The 22,811-nt window shown below is 35.3% G+C and overlaps 1 protein-coding gene across 1 annotated transcript in view; it reads left to right on the top strand.

Annotated features, from left to right (window-relative positions):
• The window catches only part of PLCZ1 (phospholipase C zeta 1), a 46,244-nt gene that overhangs the window by 12,286 nt on the left and 11,147 nt on the right, over positions 1-22,811 (top strand). The window contains exons 3-9 of the mRNA XM_059404774.1: positions 3,306-3,507; positions 7,981-8,125; positions 13,604-13,753; positions 14,632-14,862; positions 16,302-16,449; positions 20,741-20,857; positions 21,960-22,132. Coding sequence (XP_059260757.1) covers positions 3,306-3,507; positions 7,981-8,125; positions 13,604-13,753; positions 14,632-14,862; positions 16,302-16,449; positions 20,741-20,857; positions 21,960-22,132 — 1,166 coding nt within the window. The remainder of the gene's footprint in view (positions 1-3,305; positions 3,508-7,980; positions 8,126-13,603; positions 13,754-14,631; positions 14,863-16,301; positions 16,450-20,740; positions 20,858-21,959; positions 22,133-22,811) is intronic.

Below are 22,811 nucleotides of genomic sequence, written 5' to 3'. Positions count from 1 at the left end.
AAGGCAGATGTTAACCGACTGAGCCACCCAGGTGTCCCTAGTCATCTGGTTTGAATTAAATGACCATTAAAGTTAATGATGAGTCATATAATTTTTCATCTTCTTTCCACTTTTTAATGGGTAAAACACTTCACATTTTTTCCACTTATGCTTATCTTTAAATGAAATAATAAACACATAATGTAATAAAATATCCACATGATTATGTAAAAAAACCATCAAAGTATTGTTTAGCTGTACACAAATTAATAAAATAGCTCAGAATATTTATTTAGCAAGGGAAGTATGAAAGTTCAAGTTCTGCCTTTGAAAGCTAGTTAATGTACCAGTGTTTAATATATGATAATATGGTTCTAACAAAATCAAAAATTTCTTCGTTGAGTCATATATTCATGACTTATTCAAATATTTATTTGTGGCAACCAAATCTGCTTCTGGGACTGGGGATACTGCCTTATGAAGAATAAGGCAAACTAGATCTTATGGTAATGATGAGAGTGTGAGGGAGATTGACAATAAATAAATATCTAAAAGCCTGATTGCACAGAATGCTCTATACTGTGAGTGACAGAAAATAAACAACCCAGGAAGACTAGTTCTGGCTGGGTGTTTAGAATGGTCCACTCTGAGGATGTGACCTTCAAGCTGAGACTGAAATGATGAGAATGAATTCGTGATGTGACAAAATGGGAGAAGTTTCTGAGGTCAAGTGAAGAAAAGTATTGGATGGATGAAATCACGACTGTCTTGCAGATCATGATTAGGATTTGGGCTCCATGATTCATTTTCATGAAAAGAGTTTGGAGAGTTGTAGTGGTAAGACTGAATGCTGTACTAGTAAGAGTTTGGTGTGATCACTATTAAAATTTTTGCAGGTTTGCAACAAGATAATGAGCATGCACCAGGATGTAAAACAGCTATATCACTAAGCATGGATGATGAGTTTAGATGACTACTTGCTTTTTTAATAGCAAAAACTTCATCTAAAGAAGTAGTGAATTGATTTATGTTTTGGCTCAAGCTCTTTATGCAACTGCTGGCTGGAAACAACCAGTCCACAGATAAGCTCTTTGAGTAGCACTGATGTAGTAGTGAGTATTAAAAAAAAAAAAAAAATTACTTTGGCACAGTTACCTGCAGTTGATAAATCTAAAAAATAGAAAAGGATAATGGAGTGGTGGAAGTGACATCTTGGAATTGTGTTTGCATTTTAACTATAATTCATCTATTTCATCGTTTAAGCCTCCCTCAGCCTCAGATACTTTCACACACACACAAAACCTTGTGCTTCATTTACATGCTTATTGATCACTTATTGAGGGCAATTAGAATTATGATTGGATAGTCTCAAATGCTGCTGGCTCCTCAATCTTTTGTATGCAATGTGTACCAACTGAGGCTTTTAAATATCTGTTAGATTAACTCTCATCTCAATCTGGTAGCTTTTAAGGGCACAAAATGAGTTTGTTTTTTTCCTATCCCATTATCAAAGATATTAACTTAATTATTCAGTAGTTCAAAAGAGCTATAAAGCAATCACAGCTCCAGAAAAAAGAAGAAATTTATGCAAATCTTTACTATTATAACATATGATGCATTTGCCCATATGCTCCCATACTCCTAAATTTGCATGTCTTTCAAGCAGAGTTTGCATGCCTCTAAACATTTTATGTATTCTCCTCTAGCTTTCATTTTTTTAAGCCAAAATTGTAATAGCATTTTGAATGCTGGCTTTTTCACTTTAATGAAGTAATAAATGTTTACTTTTGTCACTGTATTTTTTTTTCTGGTACATTATTTTTAATTGCTGCTTAGTACTGTATCATATTTTGAGCCTTAATTTGTTTTCTTCCCCATTTATTTTGCTTTAGCATTATTTATAAATGCTAGTGTGAGTGAGCATTCCTGCACATCAATCTTTGTCTGAGTCTCTATTTATATAATAAACTCCCAGAAATAAAATTCTTTGCCAAGGATCACTCTCTAGTTTAAAGTGAATGTTCACACCACCTGTCATTTTGAGACAAACTGAATTATGAATAATAAAATAATAATAACAACCAGCATTTCTAGAGCTAATTTATGTAAATAATATATAGGGATAGGAGCTATGATTACCATCATTCCAAAGATAGGGAGAAGTTAAGTAACATGCTTAATGTGTAAGAAGTAAATAGATTTAACCAAAACTATCTGATTCCAGAGTCAGTGTTTTGCTTAAATACATAGTTTTGGTAATATTATGTCAATGGTATAAAAGTTCAGAGACAGTTTACTAGAGATGCTAATACGTGAATGATCCAGCAATTCCATTCATAAGTACGTACCCAACAGAAATGTATCCATATTTGCAATGAAAGACATGTACTGATTGTTTACAGCAGCATTCTTAGTAATAGCCTCCAACTGGAAATTATCTAGCTGTTCCTCAAGAATAGAACTGATAAATAATTGTAGTGTACTCACACAATGGAATATTATACAACAATGGGAATAAACAATGTCTAACTATTTGCAACTATAAGAATAAATCATAGCAACAATATTGAGCAGAATAAATGAGCCACAAAAAATACATACTGTGTGAATTCATTCCTTTAAGGCACAAAAAACAGAGAAAACTAAGCTAGGTGATTAGAAGTCAGACCACTGAATACACTTGAGTTAGCAGGGAGAAAGTAAAAAGTTAGCAGAAGGCAAGCTTCTGGGATGTTGCAATGTTTTGTTCTTTGAGGTAGGTGCTGCTTATCTAGATGTTTAGCTTATGGAAATTCGTTGGCCTATGATATGTGTATTTTCTTGTATGTATTTTTAAAACATTAAAAAATCAGAGATGGGGGCACCTGGGTGGCTCAGTGGGTTAAAGCCTCTGCCTTCTGCTCAGGTCATGGTCTCAGGGTCCTGGGATCAAGCCCCGCATCGGGTTCTCTGCTCAGCAGGGGGCCTGCTTCCCCCTCTCTCTGCCTGCCTCTCTGCCTACTTATGATCTCTGTCTAATAAATAAATAAAATCTTTAAAAAAAATCAGAGATGAATTAAATAATACACTCTCTACTTGAATGTTGATATAGAAGAACTAGGGGTATTCATTAGAAAAAAATTATTTCCACAGAAAAATTAGAAATGGTGTCAATATTAATTCTAAATGAATGTTTTAGAAACATGCTCTACTACAGATGTAATTTTTATACAGTTAATGATATTTATAGAGTTATTTTACAGATATTTATACAGATATTTTATATAGTTAATGAGATGTATTTTTATATAGTTAATGATATTTCTGCATCTCTTTATTTTTTCTAGTTAAGAGAGCACACCAGATGTCATTTGAAGGTTTTATAAGATACATGGGTTCACCTGAATGTCTAATATTTAAAACTGATTGTGGAAAAGTTTATCAAGATATGAATCATCCATTAAATGATTATTTTATTTCAAGTTCACATAATACATACTTGGTATCTGACCAGTTACTGGGACCAAGTGACCTTTGGGGATATATAAGGTATTTATTTTGATTTTTATATCCGTTACATTTTACAGCACTTGGAAGTTCCAGTAAGTGGGTAATTCACAGTAAAAGAAGGTTATGGTTGTTGTACAAAAATATAGGAAAAAGAAATTTTGATTTGTGAATATGTTGGAAAGCCAACCTTTGGGTTGCTCTATAATTATTCTATGGTTTAGTGTCATACATTTTCCTTCAAGTTCTGCTTATTGACCTCCATTCCCTGATTATTGTCCCTCTGAGGTTTCCTGAATAATTTGGGTACCTCTTATAGGAAACCATATGAAGAAGAATGTTCTTATCTTATTTCACCAAAATATCTTAGATTTAAAAAAATATGCTTAACGTTATTTCCCAGACATTAAGGCACGATGCTACAAGTAAAGGCAATGCATAAATCGATAAATTATATACCTTAGCATTTATAGATTAAATAGATAGATTTATATGTCAAATGATTTACATAGATTAAATGATCTATGCTACACCTTTAACTTTGCACTCTACAGTGTATCACACTGTTAATACCAGGTTTCAGCTTAGGCTGTCAGCTGAGAATACATTGGTGAATAATTCAGAGCTTATGTGTTCATGAGAATAGACATCATAAGCAGGTAGGCAGATTGGTATTTTCAGGGACAGATGAGTCTCATGGAGAGGGTAAGGGTAATGTGAGAGAAAGTAACGGAGGGTTTTACTTGAGAAAGACTTCTTTGAGGAATTTTGAAAAACTTGCATTCTAGGGTTTTACTTGAGGGTTTTACTTGAGAAAGACTTCTCAAGAGGTGATCTAGTTTGGTATGAGTGATGATCAAGAGGAAGTCTCAGGGATATTTGGTAGAAAGGGCACACTAAGTAGAAAAAATAAGAAATGCGCAGGCATATTCAAATGAGAGAAAACAAGTATGGCTTGCTTTCAAGTGTGGAAACGAATGGAGACTGAAGGGAGATGAGTTTGAGGAAGCAGATAGGGTCAGTTCATGAGGGTCCTAGAGGCCATGGCAAGGGGACTGGATTTTATTCCAGTTTCATTAGGAAGTCATTGGAGAGGTTTTCCTTAAAATGATGTCATAATTTAATTCACTTTCTACTGTTCAGGAAAGACTGATGGTGTAGGATTGGAGGTAGATGATGACTGGAGAAGATACTGGAGCAGTGCAGCTGTTGATGTTTATGTAAATGATGAATTCATGAGGGAGCTGTTGAGATCAGTGGTTGAATTTGAAATATGTTAAGGTGGCAAATCCAGAAAGACTTACTAGGTGATTTGAAGGGAGATATAAGGGAAAGAGAATACTATCAGGATTTTTGGCCTGAAAACTTAGCATAGGATGATGCTATTGACAGAGATAGAGAAACCTGATGAGATCATTCTAGGGTGTGAGGCAAAAGCAAGAGTGTAATAGTTTCCACATTTAGTTAAGATACCAATTCTTTGTTAAAGGGCTAGGTCAGACAGTTCAGTATACTTAGAAGAAATATATAAACTAGAAAAATAGGACCGGGAGTCATCAATATATAGATTGATCAATATATCAAAGCTATGTGACCGCTTGATACTAATTAAGGAAATCATGGGTGGAAAAGATAGCTCATAATTCCATGATAATACCAAATTCACAAATAAAACATGGCTTGGCGCATGTAAAATCTTGTGTAAACACATGAATTCATGAGCTCAGAAGTGTATCCATTGAGAATTCTGTAAGGATAACCCAATTCATAGCTATCCTTTCACCACAGAAATTTCTACTCATAATTTTTTTAAAAATGAGAAAATATGCATTTTAGTTGGGTTGATTTAGCAATGCAGAACATTTACTTTTGAATGAAGAAAATGTTCCACCCAGCTAAACATTTAAATTTTAATTTAATTTAATTGTATTTAAATTTAATTATACTTCTTCCACCCACTTGTGGAAGATACAATTTTAGAATGCAAGTTTTTCAAAATTCCTCTATGCATGAGAGGTAGAATAATGTAATGTTGATTGATTAATGCAAAGTTTCTGGGGCTGATCTTTCATCTCTTTCCCTCCTTTGTTAATTATGACTGCTACAACCTCTTTGAGTCTCAACTTCCCCATCTCTGAAAGAGGAAGACTAATATTAACTACCTTATAGCATTAAATACTTTAATCCATGAAAAGCCCCTTAAACTTATTTAAGTGGATTTTTTTAACTGAGTGACAGAGAAATTTCTATTATTCATTTCCAAAAAGGTGACTCAGTGTGAAATAGTAGAAAGTGGCTTCCCTAACACCATTGGGAGAGACACTACTTTCTTTCTTTCTTTTTTTTTTTTTTTTTAAGGTTTTTAAATTTATTTATTTGACAGCCAGAGATCACAAGTAGGCAGAGAGGCAGGCAGAGAGAGAGGAAGGGAAGCAGGCTCCCTGCTGAGCAGAGAGCCTGATGCGGGGCTCTATCCCAGGACCCTGAGACCATGACCTGAGCTGAAGTCAGAGGATTTAACCCACTGAGCCACCCAGGCACCCCGACACTACTTTCTTTTACATGTCCTCCAATAAGAGGAGTTGGCTTGACACATTGAAATCCACTCAAATCATTTTTGCCGGGGACCAAACCATGTAGTGGAAATAAGCAGTTTGGTAAAGGTTGGCTTGATCTAAGGATAATTACAGCTATCTAGAGAAGTAGCAAGAACCAGTATTATTTGGGTTTTCCTTCATGGGAAGTTTTCTTTCACAGTTTGGTTTTTGGTAGTTTTTTTGTTTTCCAAGCTGAACGTTCAAGATTATTCTCTGGTAACAGCCCAGAAGACTGATATTTTGTAGCAGTTTAAAAAAGGCAAGATAATTTACTTTGACAATCAACAAAGCGGAGAGTAATGCAAATATTTTTTAATGGCAATTAATAAAGTTTACAAATAGTTATTGCTTCTTTTCCAATTTAAAATCTAAATATGTAAATAAATCTACAAGATGAGCATTACATTCATTTTGAATTCTACAGATACAACCCAGTTTAGGACTTGTACATAAATCAGATCATCACCTAATTCATCCATGGAAATATTAATGGGTAAAGAACATTTTCTTTGAAGAGCGCACTAGGTCATTCCCCCAAAACAAGAATAAGCAGATGAACAAAACTCTGAAATTTTACATTATAGTGTATCACTATATGCCTGAATAAAGCCATGTACACTTAAAAAAAAATAGTCTTAAAAAACAAACAAACCTCAAAAAAAACTAAAAAAAATTTAATTATTTAATTTTATATTTTGCATTGTTTTGGTGAAGCCTCCAGGATAGATGAGGCTTCCTTCCCCTCTAATGCTGCCTCCTCGGGTTCCCTCCATCTTTCATCCGTATTATTTTCAAAGGAGCAGAAGATCTCGCTATTTTCTGAATTCAGCACCTGGATTTTGGGGTCATAATTGTTTTATCTTTGTTCCATTAACACTTGTCCCTTAATATTGCTTGAGTCCTAACCTTAGAAAGTTGACTAAATTTGATTCCCCAAGAAGTGTTAGTTCTAAAAGTTCTATTTTCTCATATGGCTCCTTTGCTTCTGTTTGGAGGACTGCTGATTTTCTCTCAGGTACTTGGTGTTGGGACCACACTCCCTTTTCCTCTTATGGCTTAGGGCAGGGTTTTTCAAATCTTCACATATGAGGTCAGATCGTTCTTTGCTATGGTGGGGCGGTGGAATCGTAGAAATTTGAGCAGTAACCCTGGCTTCTATGATCTAAATTCCAGTTGCAAATTTCCTTTCCATTCCCAGTTATGGCAACCCAAAGTGTCTGCAGACATTGCCAAATGTCCCCTAGGAGGTGAAATTGTCCTGACTGAATACCACTGGCCTAGATATAGTGGGATAACTCAATATACTTGGAAAACAAGTGTTAACTTGTTCTTCTCTGGGAAAAAAAGATATTCGAGTGTAGCAGGGGTCTTCTTCTATTTACTTCCCGATACGTGACAGTTGACTCTAAAATCCTGATGTATCAAGTCAGCTCTCTTTTCATTCAGTTTCTCTTCCAGGATTGTATTTTAGGACATCACTTATGTCTGCTTGCTGCTTGTTTTCTTACATCCCCAGAATTCCCATTTTTTTCTAATAAAGACACAATAAATGTTTTTTGATCATGAATTATAGCTAACAAACATTTTTTATGAGACTGAAATTTTAGTTCCTGCCCTAGTCAGAATGAGAGGATAAGGAATACGGAGAAATTAAAGGGTTCAGAGCCCATAGCACAACACACTGCTCTATCTTGGTGGTGATGGAACTAGGAATGGCTCATATTACTTCCAGGTCAGGCTGTGCTTACAGAAAACAAGAGGAAAAGTGTGCTCAGTTCAACACAGCTACTTGTCTTTCTTATGGATTCTGTTATACATTTATTGCAAAATCACAAATAGTCTTTGGGATATTTTGACCCTCTGGCATACATTTTGAATGGTCCAGAAATGACAGTTTATTTTGCTTAAATTTTGCTAGTGCCCTTGTGAAAGGATGCCGTTGCCTGGAAATTGACTGCTGGGACGGATCACGAAATGAGCCTGTTGTTTACCACGGTTACACACTCACCAGCAAGCTTCTGTTTAAAACTGTTATCCAAGCAATAGAGAAATTTGCATTCCTAGTACGTGCGTATCTTTGTTAAATTATAGTTTTCTAAACACAGTATAATTTACTTGCTTCTAAATCCGATAATGTTTGGCCTTAGTTTAGATCAGTGATATTTCAAATTATGTGTTATGATCTATGTACTATGTACTTAAAGGTAGATTTATCAAAGTTAATCTCAAGTAGTAAGATGAATGTTTCAGGGAACTTTTTGTTTAATTATAATACATGTAAATTATATATACATATTTATATATATATATACTTTTTTGGCTGTAACTCACAATAAGAAATGTATTTTACGTTGTAACACAATGTAACGTGTGTGTGTGTGTGTGTGTGTGTGTGTGTGTATTGTGTTACAATGTAAAATACATTTCTTACTGTGAGTTACAACCAAAAAAAGTTTGAGAAATACTGGTCCATATAATACTAAATATTTTACCAATATTCAAGTACTTTATTTTCAAAAAGCAGAAACCTGTCAAAAATGTATTACTTAGATTGTTGACAGTTTTTATGACTATGATGGCAGCAATTCATACTGCAGAGAATGTTTAGAAGTTTACTCTGGATTTTTAAAAAAATATTGTTGGCCTTTTTAAAGTTATGGATTCAAAGATCTAGCTCTTTTGAGAGCTTCTAAATTCAGCCTACAAATCCTTGTCTATAAATTAAGTGGGTTTTAACACTCAGTTTTAGAGTAATACTTGGTTCTGTTTACAAACTTGGCAATTAAGCACCTTCAGACATTTTAAATTGTTTTTGTAAAGTTAGTATATTTATTTCTTAAGTACTTCAGTTGCAGTACCATTGAAGAGATTTAACAAAATCTTACTGAGTACTTAAACAATGTATAGCTAATAAATTAAACTTACAAATTTGATAAGCCTAAAGTTCTCCTAAATAGGTCGATATATTATCTATAAATTTAAACGTAACTTAAAAGTCACAAACTTAAGTCAGTTGCTCTATTAGGTGAGAGTATAAAATACTAAAAATTTATAAAATATACATATAAAATTTGAAAATTTTTTATTTTAGTATAAAGCATTAATATGTGGCCTTGATTCTCTTAAACATCTTATTTCTGATGATTTCTAAATTTATTTCTCTCCCTTGAACTCTATACCAACATAGACAAGTATGTATTGGACATCTCCTTTTGCATATTTAATTGGCATATTTAACTTAACATGTGTATAACTGAGCTTCAGATATTCCTCTTTCTCAGCCCTGCTCTTCCCATGGTCTTCCCCATCTCAGTTACTGCTAACTCCTGTGTTCAAGCCTAAATCATTGTTGTCAACTTTAACTCTCCTCTCCTTATTTCTCTGCAGCCCTTCAAAAAGTTTCTGTTTTTTTAAAGATTTTATTTATTTATTTGACATAGAGAGAGAGAGATCACAAGTAGGCAGAGAAGCAGGCAGAGAGAGGGAGAAATCCCTGGGCCTTGAAAGGGTGAAAGCCCTTACAGCTTCTGAGACTCAAAGAGAAAGAGATGGAATGAAAACAAAAGTTTTTGAACAACAAAGACTCAGTGGGACTTCTCAGGTGAACAGGGTGACTCAGTTTTGTAGCAAAGGTTAGATCAAGATTGAATTTTCTTTTTTTTTTTTTAGCAAGATTATTTTATTACTTATTTATTTTTCACTTCTACCTTTCCTTTTTTACAACTTATTATTGAAATATAATCTGTATTATATTTATGTACAAATCAGCATCATATGGGTTGATACCTTTCTACAAATTGAATACACATAACTAACAGCCAGAGCCCTTTCTCATGCCTTTCCTAGTCATCGACTCCTAAACAAGAGCTGGCAACTGTCTTGACTTCTAATATCACACATTAATTTTTCCAGTTTTTTTTTTAAAGATTTTATTTATTGATTTGACAGACAGAGATCACAAGTAGACAGAGAGGCAGGTACAGAGAGAGAGGGGGAAGCAGGGTCCCCACTGAGCAGAGAGACTGATGCAGGACTCAATCCAAGGACCTTGAGATCATGACCTGAGCCAAAGGCAGAGGCTTAACCCACTGAGCCACCCCAGTGCCCCTCCAGTTTTTAAACTTTATACAAGTGGAATGATATCTGTGTATATTATTATTATTTATTTATTATTTAAATTCAATTAACATATAATGATTTACTGGTTTCAGAGATACAGGTCAGTGATTCCTCAGTTTTATATAAGTGCTCATTATATCACATGCCCTACTTAATGTCCATCATCCCATTATCCAATTCCCCTCACCCTTCTCCCCTCCAGCAACCCTCAGTTTGTTTTATTTTCTTCCTCTTTTCCCCATTATCCTCTGTTTTGTTTCTTAAATTGCATATATCAGCAAGATCATATGATAATTGTCTTTCTCTGACTGATTTTGCTTAGCATGATACCCTCTAGTTCCCTCCACATCATTGCAAATAGCAATATTTCATTTTTTGACGGCTGAGTAGTGTTCCATTGCTTATAGATACCACACCTTCTTTATCCATTCATCTGCTGATGGACATCTGGGCTCTTTCCATACTTTGGCTCCTGTGGACATTGCTGTTATAAACATTGGGGTGAAAGTGCTCCTTTGGATCTCTACCTTTGTATCCTTGGGATAAATACCCAAGAGTGCAATTGCTGGGTCATAGCATAGCTCTATTTTCAATGTTTTGAGCAACCTCCCTACTGTTTTCCAGAGTGGGTGCACCAGCTTGCATTCCCACCAACAAAGTAAGAGGGTTCCTCTTTCTCCACATCTTTGCCAATATCTGTCATTTCCTGAGTGGTTAATTTTAACCATTCTGACTGGTGTGAGGTGATAACTTTGTGGTTTTGATTTGTATTTCCCTGGTGCCAAGTGATGTTGAACATTTTTTCATGTGTCTTTTGCCCATTTGGATGTCTTCTTTGGAGGAATGCCTATTCATGTTTTCTGCCCATTTTTTGATTGGATTATTTGTTCTTTGGGTATTGAGTTTGATAAGTTCTTTATAGATTTTGGATACTAGCCCTCTATCTGGTATGTCATTTACAAATATCTTCTCCCCTTTTGTCAGTTGTCTTTTGGTCTTTTCAACTCTTTTCTTTGTTGCACAAAAGCTTTTTATCTTGAGGAAGTTCCCATAGGTCTTTTTTGCCTTTGGAGACATGTCTAGCAAGAAGTTTCTGCAGCTGAGGTCACAGAGGTCCTGCCTGTGTTCTCCTCTATGAAGGTTGAATTTTCTACTCAAGATAGTCACCATTAATTTGGGGACGAGAGAGGAATAAAATAAAATAGACTTGGTAACTATGACTAGAAAAGAACATTGGATATAGTTATTGGCCCATGTTACTTATTAGAAGGAAGCTTATAAAGAGTCTAACTTTTTAGACACAACGTGATACAACACAACACAAGTATGTTCTTAGATGAAGCTTAGAACAACCCTTGGTCAAGAAGGGAGCTGCACAATGTCTACAATAGCCAAACTATGGAAAGAACCTAGATGTCCATCAACAGATGAATGGATAAAGAAGATGTGGTATATACACACCCTGGAATACTATGCAGCCATCAAAAGAAATGAAATCTTGCCATTTGCAATGACGTGGATGGAACTAGAGGGAATCATGCTTAGTGAAATAAGTCAACCAGAGAAAGACAACTATCATATGATCTCCCTGATATGAGGAAGTGGAGATGCAACATGGGGGGCTTGGGGGGTAGGAAAAGAATAAATGAAACAAGATGGGATTGGGAGGGAGACAAACCATAAGTGACTCTCAGTCTTATAAAACAAACTAGGGTTGCTGGGGGCAGGGGGGAGGGTTAGGAGAGAGGGGTGGGGTTATGGACATTGGGGAGGATATGTGCTATAGTGAGTGCTGTGAAGTGTGTAAACCTGGCGATTCACAGACCTGTACCCCTGGGGATAAATATACATTATATTTTTATAAAAAAAAAAAAAAAAAGAAGAAGGGAGCTGCAAAAGTAGCCTGGTAATAAGGAAAGCAGACTCCTCAGTACCGACTTTAAATGTGGTTGAGGATAAAAGTCAAGAGGACCTTCCTTGAAGGTGGAGCCAAGGACCACATAAGACCCCCCAAAAAAAGAAGTTTCCCCAGTGAATGTCAAGGGCTAATTAAGAGATCTGCCTGCTAGGCCATCACTTCACCTATTCTCAAAATCAGCTTTTATATTTGGAAAAAAAAATTTACACTGTTCTCTTAATATTAGACTAGGGCATATATATAGATATGTGAGTATATATGAGGTTATTCTAGTCGGCTGAATAAGGACCTGCAAAGGTTCTAATTCCTGGACCCTATAAATGTTAATTTATTTGGAAAAAGAATCTTTGCAAATGGATGAAATCAAAGACCTGGAGATGAGGTGATTATCCTAGATTAGCTGGGTGGGCCCCAATGCCACACAGAAGAGGAGACAATATGAAGATGAGAGGTAGAGATTGGAATGATATAGCCACAAGCCAATGAAAGTTGGCAACCACCAGAAGCTGTAAGCGGCAAGGAATAGATTTCACTTAGAGTCTGCTACTCCCTTGATTTTAGCCAGTGAACCTGAGGTTAAAAGTTTGGCCCGTAGAATTATGAAGGAATCAATTTTTCTTGTTTCAACCAAGTTTGTGGTCAATTGCTATAGCAGCCACAAGAAACTAAAATACATTTAAAAAGCATAATATTGTATCTCCTATTCAAAGGTCTGTGATAATGCAACAGACCTTGCAAGTCCATGGTTGGTTAATAAGTTGGTAAAATTGTGCCCTGAAAAATATATAGGAAACAAAATATAGAAAATAATTTTGAATGAGACCCCAAAATAAATGTTATTTCTCTATTTTGAGGCATATTTCAAATGTACAGTGGTGACAAAAGGCAGAAAATATCTTTGTAAAGCCATCTTACCTTAATGATTTCTTTTTATTATTATATCTTTATCTTTGTTTCTAATTATAAAGCCATGAGTTTTGATTATAGAAGTTGAGATTAAAAAGTGGAATATTAACATCTCCTCTAACTTATCTGTGCTAAGGCTTTTCCTTCACATTTAAAAATATCTAAATAAATTAATATCTATGGTAAGCAATGTGTATATGCTTAAAACATTAAAATGTAGAATTTTATATGTTAGCAACTTTTTTTTCTCATAAGACTATATTATAGATAACTTTCTATATAGCTCTACCTTCTTCTTACTAGATTTATATCATTCCTTTAAATGGATGTGGCATAATTTATTTAAACAAATACCTACTGTTGGATGCTTCAGTTGTTTCCTATATTTCTAGTATAAATTGTAATAATCTTCCTTTTTCTACCGATTTAGTGTTCCCTGTTCTCTCAAACTCAAAAGTACTTTCAGTTTAAAGAATATTTATTTTGCAAAAGTACAGAACAGAATGTAAGTTTTAAAATAGATGAACTGTTTCTATTAATTGCATTAAAATTATTGAGGCGTTCTGACCAATAACCGTAGCAATGGTTAATTTTTTAGACATCTGACTACCCCGTGGTGCTCTCTTTAGAAAACCACTGCTCCCCTCCCCAACAAGAAGTGATGGCAGACATTTTGCAGTGTGTTTTTGGAGATTCCTTGCTTTCTGATATGCTTGATGATTTTCCAGACAGACTACCTTCACCAGAGGTAACCTTTTGTCTGAGAAGCTCAGGTTAATAAGACAAAGCATGTCATTATTATATTGATCCATAAAACTGGGTAAGAAGAGATCAATGAAAATGCTTAGTTTTGATGATGTATAGAGGTGTCTCTTTGCCACGTGTTGCCTGGGAAATGTTCCTGTGAGCATCTAGGTAAGTGTATGTTGATAAAGTGAATATATAGAGATATAGGTAAAAACTCATGTTTTTATTGTGAGTCTTACCCCGTAAGTCCAATATTTCAAGTCAGTTAATATTAGGCCGCAGGAGTTTGGTATGTTTTATAGGCAAAGGCAAAGAAAGGCAGAGATGTATGTTGTTAATAAAGTCTTTTCCAATTCCTTAGCATCTGGGCAGCAGGTTTCCCTCCCCCACTCTTTTTTTAAAGAGTTATTTATTTATATAATGTATTAGAAATAACATGTAATAATTATACATTATACATAATTATGCATAAATATATACAATATGTGTATACAAATATATACAATAAAAGTGTGTGTATATATACACACATGCACATATTGCGTATATATATATATATACACACACACACACACATACATATAATTTTCATGTATGCCAATTTTTTAAAACAGTAGGAATTTGTGGGAAGTAAAACAAATGGAGCCACAGTAAATCCCAGTCATAACAGGTTTATTTTGGGGTGAATTTTGGTCAATACTATAATATCACTGGTTTCTATTAAGGTATTAGAGGAGTATGGAAAAAGAAGGGAGTTCTTAACATATTTTACTACTGTGGGCTAACTGCAAGCAGGGTGAAAGGCTTTTCGGTGACTGTTCAAATTCAAACGTCCCTGTAAGTGTGTAATTGTATCTCTCTTTCAAATCATTTCTGTAGGTATTAAAATTCAAAATACTAGTTAGAAACAAGAAAATAGGATCCTTAATGGAAACTCGTGCAAGAAAAGGTTCTGATAAACATGGTCAGGTAGCAGAATATGAAGAGATAGATCAAGATGTGGATGGTGAAGTCAAAGAATCAAAATCATTGGCTGTTTTAGAAGACAATTCAGAAGAGAAATCAGACACAATAAATGTAGCTGGATTACCACTTTTCAGGAGAAGGAGGGTGAGATGATACTTTGTGAAAATCTTCCAAATGATTGAAAAGTTGTTGTATTTTCTTACTAGAGAATTAATTTTTTTTTTTTTTTTGAGGGAAAAATCTTTTTCTTCCTTATAAAACTTGTTTGGAAAAAATTAACATGGGAAAAGAAAATTTTAAAGTTATATCTTTTCCTGTGTTGGTTTTTTTTTTTTTAAAGATTTATTTATTAATTTGAAAGAAAGAGAGAGTGGGCCACAAGTAGGGGAAGAGGCAGAGGGAGAGGGAGGGAGAGACTCTCCAGCAGAATCCCTGCTGAGCGTGGAGCCTGACAGGCACTCGATCCCATGACCCATGAGATCATGACCTGAGCTGAAATCAAGAGTCAGACACCTAATCAACTGAGCCACCCAGGTGCTCCTGGCTGAGTTTAATGTTTTCTCAATGGTTCAGTCTTAGGAATTTTATGTACTAGGCATTGTGCAATGTACAAAATAAAACCAACATGATATTTCTCCCCTCAAGGAGACCATAGTGTCAGAGATAAGAAAATTACTGTCATAATATGTAGTATTATACAAATTAGCACGATGAAAGAAGGTATCTTGAGTTACAAGTGACATTAAACTAATTCAGCTCGTTTAAATAAAAGGTGAATTAATTGGCCCCATCAATGAAAAGTTCAGGGAAAGGGGTTCAGATTTTGGGAATAACATGGCATAATGTCTCAAGCAAAGTCCACAGAGCTTTTTTCTCCAACTTCATTTGCTCTACATTGGTACAAGACTTTGCAAAGCTTTAGCTTTGTATGCTTTCAGATTCAAATCCAGTGGAAGACCTTTTTATCTCTCAGATGACCAAGCAAATGTTTTTGTGCATTAACTAGAATCTAGTTATGGTCACAGCCCAGAGTCAACTGCTATTGCTAAGGAAATGCAAAGCTCTGATTAGCCAGGTCTGAGCCAAATTATCAGTACTTAAGCCCATGGACTGAGCTTGAGCAAGGAATGTTTTCCCAAAACAAAACTTGAGAAGGGGCTAGCAGAAATGTAGGGGGACTAGATGCTGGCATGTATAAGAACAAAGGTGTACCATACAGCAAAAGTCATTCCCAAATGTTAGATCACACTGGACATACACTTACTCATGACTAAATATCTTCGAGTTATAAAATTCATGGGAATTTTCCTTTTTTGGGAAAAAGGAAATAGTCATAATTGTCATCTTTAATATTTACTATATTAGTTGGGATTTTAGATGTATGCTGTCTCATGTTAGCATTAAATACTATCATCAGGAAAAATAATTAACATTGATGCATTCCAACTAGTTTCTGGGGAGATAATCTTATGAAAAGACTCATAATTGATCTGAAAACATATTTTCTTTATTGGAAAAGGAGTTTTTCAAATGATTTATTACAAAAATATGAAATTACTGCATTTTATTTTTATACCACAAAGGTAAAAGTGGCCATGGCCCTATCTGATCTTGTCATTTATACCAAAGCTGAGAAGTTTAGAAGCTTTCAATATTCAAGACTCTATCAGCAATTTAATGAAAGTAATTCTATTGGGGAGTCAGAAGCCAGAAAACTTTTAAAGTTGAAAGGTAAATTCTTATGATTCAAATGGATGTAATACTTAAACTACTCGTATTCACTGCTAAGGTGTCAAGATTGGTCAAGGACATTTATGAAAACTATATTCTCATGAAATTTCAACGTGCTTAAATAAAAGGCTATATGCCCCAGGTCACAATAAGTGATTTCACAGAACCTGTTTAATTAACTTTTTTACATCATGAAATTTTGATTGAGGATGTCCAGTGTGGAGACTTTTGTGGGCTGGGCCCTGGTGAGCTATTTGGAAAGGAGAGTGGTGAGTGATAAGGCTGCAGAGTTAGACAGAGCGAAATCACAAGAAATGTGAACTTTGTCCTAGAATCAAAGGCATACAGGATTGAAATCTCAAGAGTCACACCATCCTTTCTGAAGGATGACTTTGATAGCAATGTAAAGGGGAGACTCCCTGTAGTAAAGAGATGAGGAAGCTCATGGTAGAGGGAGCCATGGTGAACTACATAAACTCAGCAGGTACGTAAGGTAGACAATTAAATAGACCTAGAGGCTGTATGTCCAAGGTGAGGGAGAAGAAGGACATGGCATCCAGGCCAGGCTGCCAGATGGTTGTACAGAGTACACACTGTCTCCGCACATCTTCAGTGGGACCATTGGTCTCTGCATCTTCTTTCTACTGTCTTCTGATTCTGAACCTGAGAATTCCATTCTGTTTGCTAGAGCCAAAGATGCAACAAGGCCTTGGATAGGGAATGGGAACAGACTCTACCCTTTTCTCAGACGTGTATGGTGGGGGATAACCTCAACTTAGAAAGGAATGGACAGTTAACTCAGCACCCAAGTGACTCTCCTAATCCTTCTTAAAAAATGCAATCTACTATTCTGTGTAGAACCACCACAACAGGGAAAGCATCTGCAACAGACTCAAAACAGCTATTGGCTATTTGGAAATGTGGATTCTGATATATTTGTTGGTTAACCTCTTCTGGGCCCATGGGTTTTGAGGTATACACTTCATCTCATCTCTTCAAACTGACCTCTGGATATTTTAGGGCCTTCTTGTTTGTTATTTAAGCTATAGATTATGACCAAAAATCAATTCAGTAAGTCTGAACCACCATTGAAATAATAGAGTAGAATAGAATGGAATAGAATAGAATAATAGAGTAGAGATGCAATAAGAGTATTCTTTTATGAAACAATTATGTGTGTGTATTGTGTGTTGGGTGTGATATAAGATGTATTTCTTACTGTTAGTATTGCCAACCAGTTTGAATTTGAATGACTTACTTTGCTAGTCTCTATTCTTTCAAGTTAGTGGATAGTTTTTGTTGTTTTTCAAGGGGCCAAGCCCTCTGGGCACAGCAAAAGTTGTTATAGTTCTCTCAATCTCATTGTGTTAGACACTTGCTCAAAAATTGAAAAGGCACTGGCAGTTCTGAGTAGAGTCATAAGGTGTAGCATCGCCATTTCTTTGGAAAGATTATACAGCATTTTTCTTGCACCAAAATTCAACACTAAATAATGATGTGGGTGAAGGTGTACTCTAAGAATGTCCATCATTTAAAAAAATATTTTTAAAGATTTTATTTATGTGGGGGAGAGAGAGAGAAAAAACGGGGGAGGGGAGGGCCAGAGGGAGAAGCAGATTCCTTGCGGAACAGGGAGACCAACACAGGACTTCAATCCCAGGATCGTGGGATCATGACATGAGCTGAAGGCAACTGCTTAACTGACTGAGCCACTCAGGCACCCAGAATGTCCATCATTATTAAAAACTTAAATGTCACTAATTTTTTAATACATAAAAATAAGAAACAACTTTTTATATGCATGGATACTTTTCAATTATTTAAAAATAATGTAGTAGGTAAATATTATTGAAATGGAATGAATATTTTTATGTTATTTTTAAGTGAAAAAGTAGAAGTTTATAAAAGGGAACAAACAATATGATTCAATTAAAAAATACGATTATATCTATGAAAATAGAGTGAAAAGATATATACCAAGAGGTTACTGGTTATTAATTAAGTGACAAGATTATACATAGTTTTGGTTCGTATTTTTTCTAATTTGCTTTTCTCATTTATCTAAAATGAACATACATTACATTTATTTATTTATTTTAAAGATTTTATTTATTTATTTGACAGAGAGAGGGGAGGAAGCAGGCTCCCTCCTGAGCAGAGAGTACGATACGGGGCTCGATCCCAGGACCCTGGGATCATGGCCTGAGCCGAAGGCAGAGGCTTTAACCCACTGAGCCACCCAGGCACCCCCATACATTCCATTTATAATAACATGGCATGTTTAATTTCTAAAGGTCAACTTCAGAAGTAACAAGATCATGTTATGTTAAGATAATCATTTGTGTTTATTGTGTTTTTCACTTTGTAGATAGGAAAGATTAAGATCCAGAAGAGTACACATCTCACCAAAAGATAAATATCCTGCTTAGGGCAGGATGAGGGATCATTATAGTTGGACATACATGGTGCCTTTATACATGAGTAGCTTCAAAATAAACTTTCTCTCAGGAGTGTATAGCATCTAAAATTGAGAGCTGATGAAATTAATTATAATTATTAACCTCAGTAATTATATTTTTTTACTTGACAGTGCTTCCTAAAGAATAGTATGTGGAATGAGGGTGGCATTGATTCTATTCCAGTTTGACCAGCAAATGTAGTGGGCCATGGGCAATAACCATGGCCTGGTCACCATATTAGCAGGAGTAGTTGTGGGAACAGGATCTGCTTGGTGATAGAATAAAAGCCTTGGGGAAACATGAAATCTAGTTCAAAAATTTGTACCCAATGGTAAAGGGTACAAAGAGTTTTGAATCTCAAGTGATTTAAATGGAACATATATAAATAGAAACTTATAAAAATAGGTAAGTAGAAACATAAGAAAATAGAGAAACAAATGGACTATAACTGTATGTGCATATTATAAGTATAGACCTTATCTTGGTAAGGAAAACATTTGAAAATAACCAGAACTACCATAGTTCTCCCCTATCATGGGAAATACATTCCAAGACCCCTAGTGGATGCTTAACCCTGTGGAGTATTGAGCCCTATATATAACATGTTTTTTAATATACACATATATCTATGATAAAGTTGAATTTACAAGTTAGGCACAGAAATTGTCAACAATAACTAATAATGAAATAGAACAATTATAATAATATGCTGTAATAAAATTTAAGTGAATGTGGTCTCTCTCAAAATATCTTATTGTACTGTACTCAGCTTTCGTGTGATGAGGTGAGATGATAAAATGCCTAGGTGATGAGATGAGATGAGATGAGATAAGGTGAATGATACATGCATTGTGATGCATTGTTAGGGTGCTAGCAAACGTCTGGTGATTTGTCAGAAGTGGGATCATCTGCTTTGGACCCTGCCTGACTGTAGGTAACCGAGACCACTGGAAGTAAAACCATGGAGAAGTGGGGGGACTGCTGTACTGGGAGGAAGCAGGTTCTCTTTCAATGGAGAGAGGAAAACAGAGATTGAAGAAATCTTCAACTGAAGATTTCTTCAATCTCTGTTTTTTTCAGTTTGGGGGGAAGATACTTTGGTGGTTAGGGTTGGGAGCTGAACTGAATAACTTTAACATTCCTTTCAACCCTGAGAATCTGTTGGCTCTTCAACTGGGTTCATTTGGATGGCATTATATGTCTTTATATGGCTTACATGTGATTCTGCCCTAATGTGAAAACCAAAGCAAAAAAAAAAAAAAAAAAGACAAAATTTTACAACTTGTTTTAAAATATGGATGCAGGGGTGCCTGGGTGACTCAGTTGTTAAGCATCTGCCTTTGGCTCAGGTCATGATCCCTCGGTACTGGGATCAAGCCCCGCTTCGGGTTCCCTGCTTGGTGGGAAGCCTGCTTCTCCCTCTCCCTCTGCTGTGTTCCCTCTCTCGCTGTGTCCCTCTCTGTCAAATAAATTAAAAAAATCTTTTTAAAAAAAATTGATCCATTTTATTTGGGAATTTTATATATTCTTATGTTAAAGTGAGAGTAATTTGGATTTAAAAAGCAATTATATTATTTAATCATTTGTCCTTAAGTGAATAATTAGTATACATAAAATGGTGTAATAAAAAAGACATTAACTTTTCAATAACCATGAATTATGCTGTCAAACAAAAACATGGATTTATTTTGATGTCCATGAATTGCAAATATTTTTGCTAAAACATACATATCAAAGGTACTGAAACAATTGTAGAATTATATAATATATAGAAGCATAGCAGTTTATTTACTTGAAATCTTTCACAATGTTCTAATATATATATTTTTTAGCCCACGAGTTTATTCTTCACACCAGGATGTTCATTACCAGAATTTATCCCAAAGCAATGAGAGCAGACTCCTCTAATTTTAATCCTCAAGAATTTTGGAATATAGGTTGTCAAATGGGTATGTTCTATAGAATATTGAGTTTCTGGAAAAATAAGATAAAATAAGTTCATTTCGTGAATTAATGAAAGATTTATGAAGAGCTTCCCAAGTACGTTTTTTTTGGCCCTGGGTGTTTTGGGATCAGGCGATGATGATGAATCACTGGTTTCAAGAGCAGAAGTTATTCCTAAATGGGTCAGAGAGGGTAACTCTAAGTGAGGGTTAGGGGCACGGAGGTTAAGTTCATGAAAAGTTGGCATAAAAGAAGTGTAGGAAGGGGGAAAAAAGACATCAAAATGGATGTAAGAGGACAGTGAATATCAAATCCTTTGCTTGAAAGATTTGCTAAGGGCCTCTTTAAATCAAGGGACCTCTACCTTTTTATACTTTACACCAGCTTCCGCATTTACAGTATTGAAAAGTAAATGGGATTACATAGCTCTGTTATTTGTCTTTACCAGACTCTCCCTATTCCAAATTGATGAGCTGTTCTAGCAGGGGCACTCACCAGTCAGAAGGCACCCGTGTGAACCCCTCTGCTCCTGGATTGTGGCAAGGCCCATAGGTTTATGGAGGGAGGTGGAGAGTCGGGTTAGGTTTGGTGGGTGAGGGGGATTTGAGGGGAGTGGAGGATGGTACTGCCTATAGTGGCTATTTACCAACCTCTAAGGAAGGACTTCTGTATTTTAATAGCAATTGTTGTTCTGCTTCTTTGTCGCTTTCTCTTCAAGTGGTAACAGTATCTCTTTGGACCTAAAAATTTAGAATATACTTGGTGTCTTTTCTTCCATCATGAAGTGTACTGATTTTCTCTATTCTCATACTTCCTGAATGTCATCTGACCTACACATTGCTATTCTGTAATCTCTACTGTGTATCATTTTGATTTTAACTCAAAGCTATAAAATAATTTAAAAATTAAAGCTCACCTTCATACATTAGTATATACATGGCAGGAAGACATGTTTAAAAGTCTGGAATTATTTGGCTAATGATGCTTGTTCTTAAAATGTTTGGATATATAAAAGCCATTAATTCGGTTTTAGTAAATCTTCGAACTGTATTTCTTTAGTTGTACCCTTTCTTTCCTGAGAATATCAAAATACTTTTTTTCTGACAGTGGCCTTAAATTTCCAGACCCCTGGTCTGCCTATGGATCTTCAAATTGGGAAATTTTTGGATAACGGTGGTTCTGGATATATTTTGAAACCACATTTCCTAAGAGATATTGAAACACAGTTTGATCCAAATGAAACACCAAGAGACACTGATCCAGTTACACTTACAATAAGGGTAAGATGAAAAACTTTCCCCCCCCCCCCACTTTTTTTGTTATTATATAAGCTATAGAGTCTGCACTAATATTTTGAGTTCCATTTCCTTTAATATCCTTTAAATTTCTGTTCATCTTTTTCAATATTATAGGTGGGTGGTATTTCACTATCTCTCCATATCTGAAAAATCTTTCTATTGGCTTTTTGCATGAATGATTACCTGCTTGTGAATAGAAATACTGAGGCTGAAAGCTTCTCCTCTCCAAAGTCTATGTATTCCAGTGTCTTTAGGCATTTAATATTGTAATAGAGAAGTCTTGAGTTCAGCCCACTAGTTACTCTGTGGATATGCGACTTTATTTAGGAGCTCTTTGCTTTTTCGTTAATCTCTAGAATTAGACTTTCACAGCTCCAGATTTTTGCCCCTAGTCTCTGAATATTTGTTGATTAGTATTTAGAAACCAAAAATCATCCATATGCTTTTCTTGAGTATCTGCCTGCGTATTTACTAATTCCTGTCAACTCTATCACTCTTTTTTCTGCCTTTGGTTTTCCTCCATATTTGATTTTATTCTTCACTGATTCTAATGTAGATGTGGATTTTTCTCCTGCATTACCAGTTTCTTTCTTCCAATTTTTATTTACCTCATTCTGCTTCCTTACCAGCTCCTTCCCCACCACCGCACCCCTACTTCTTA

The sequence above is a fragment of the Mustela nigripes genome, chromosome 6 (genome assembly GCF_022355385.1).
Source record: "Mustela nigripes isolate SB6536 chromosome 6, MUSNIG.SB6536, whole genome shotgun sequence".
Classification (NCBI taxonomy): Eukaryota; Metazoa; Chordata; class Mammalia; order Carnivora; family Mustelidae; genus Mustela; species Mustela nigripes.
This window is presented reverse-complemented; position numbering and strand designations above follow the sequence as displayed.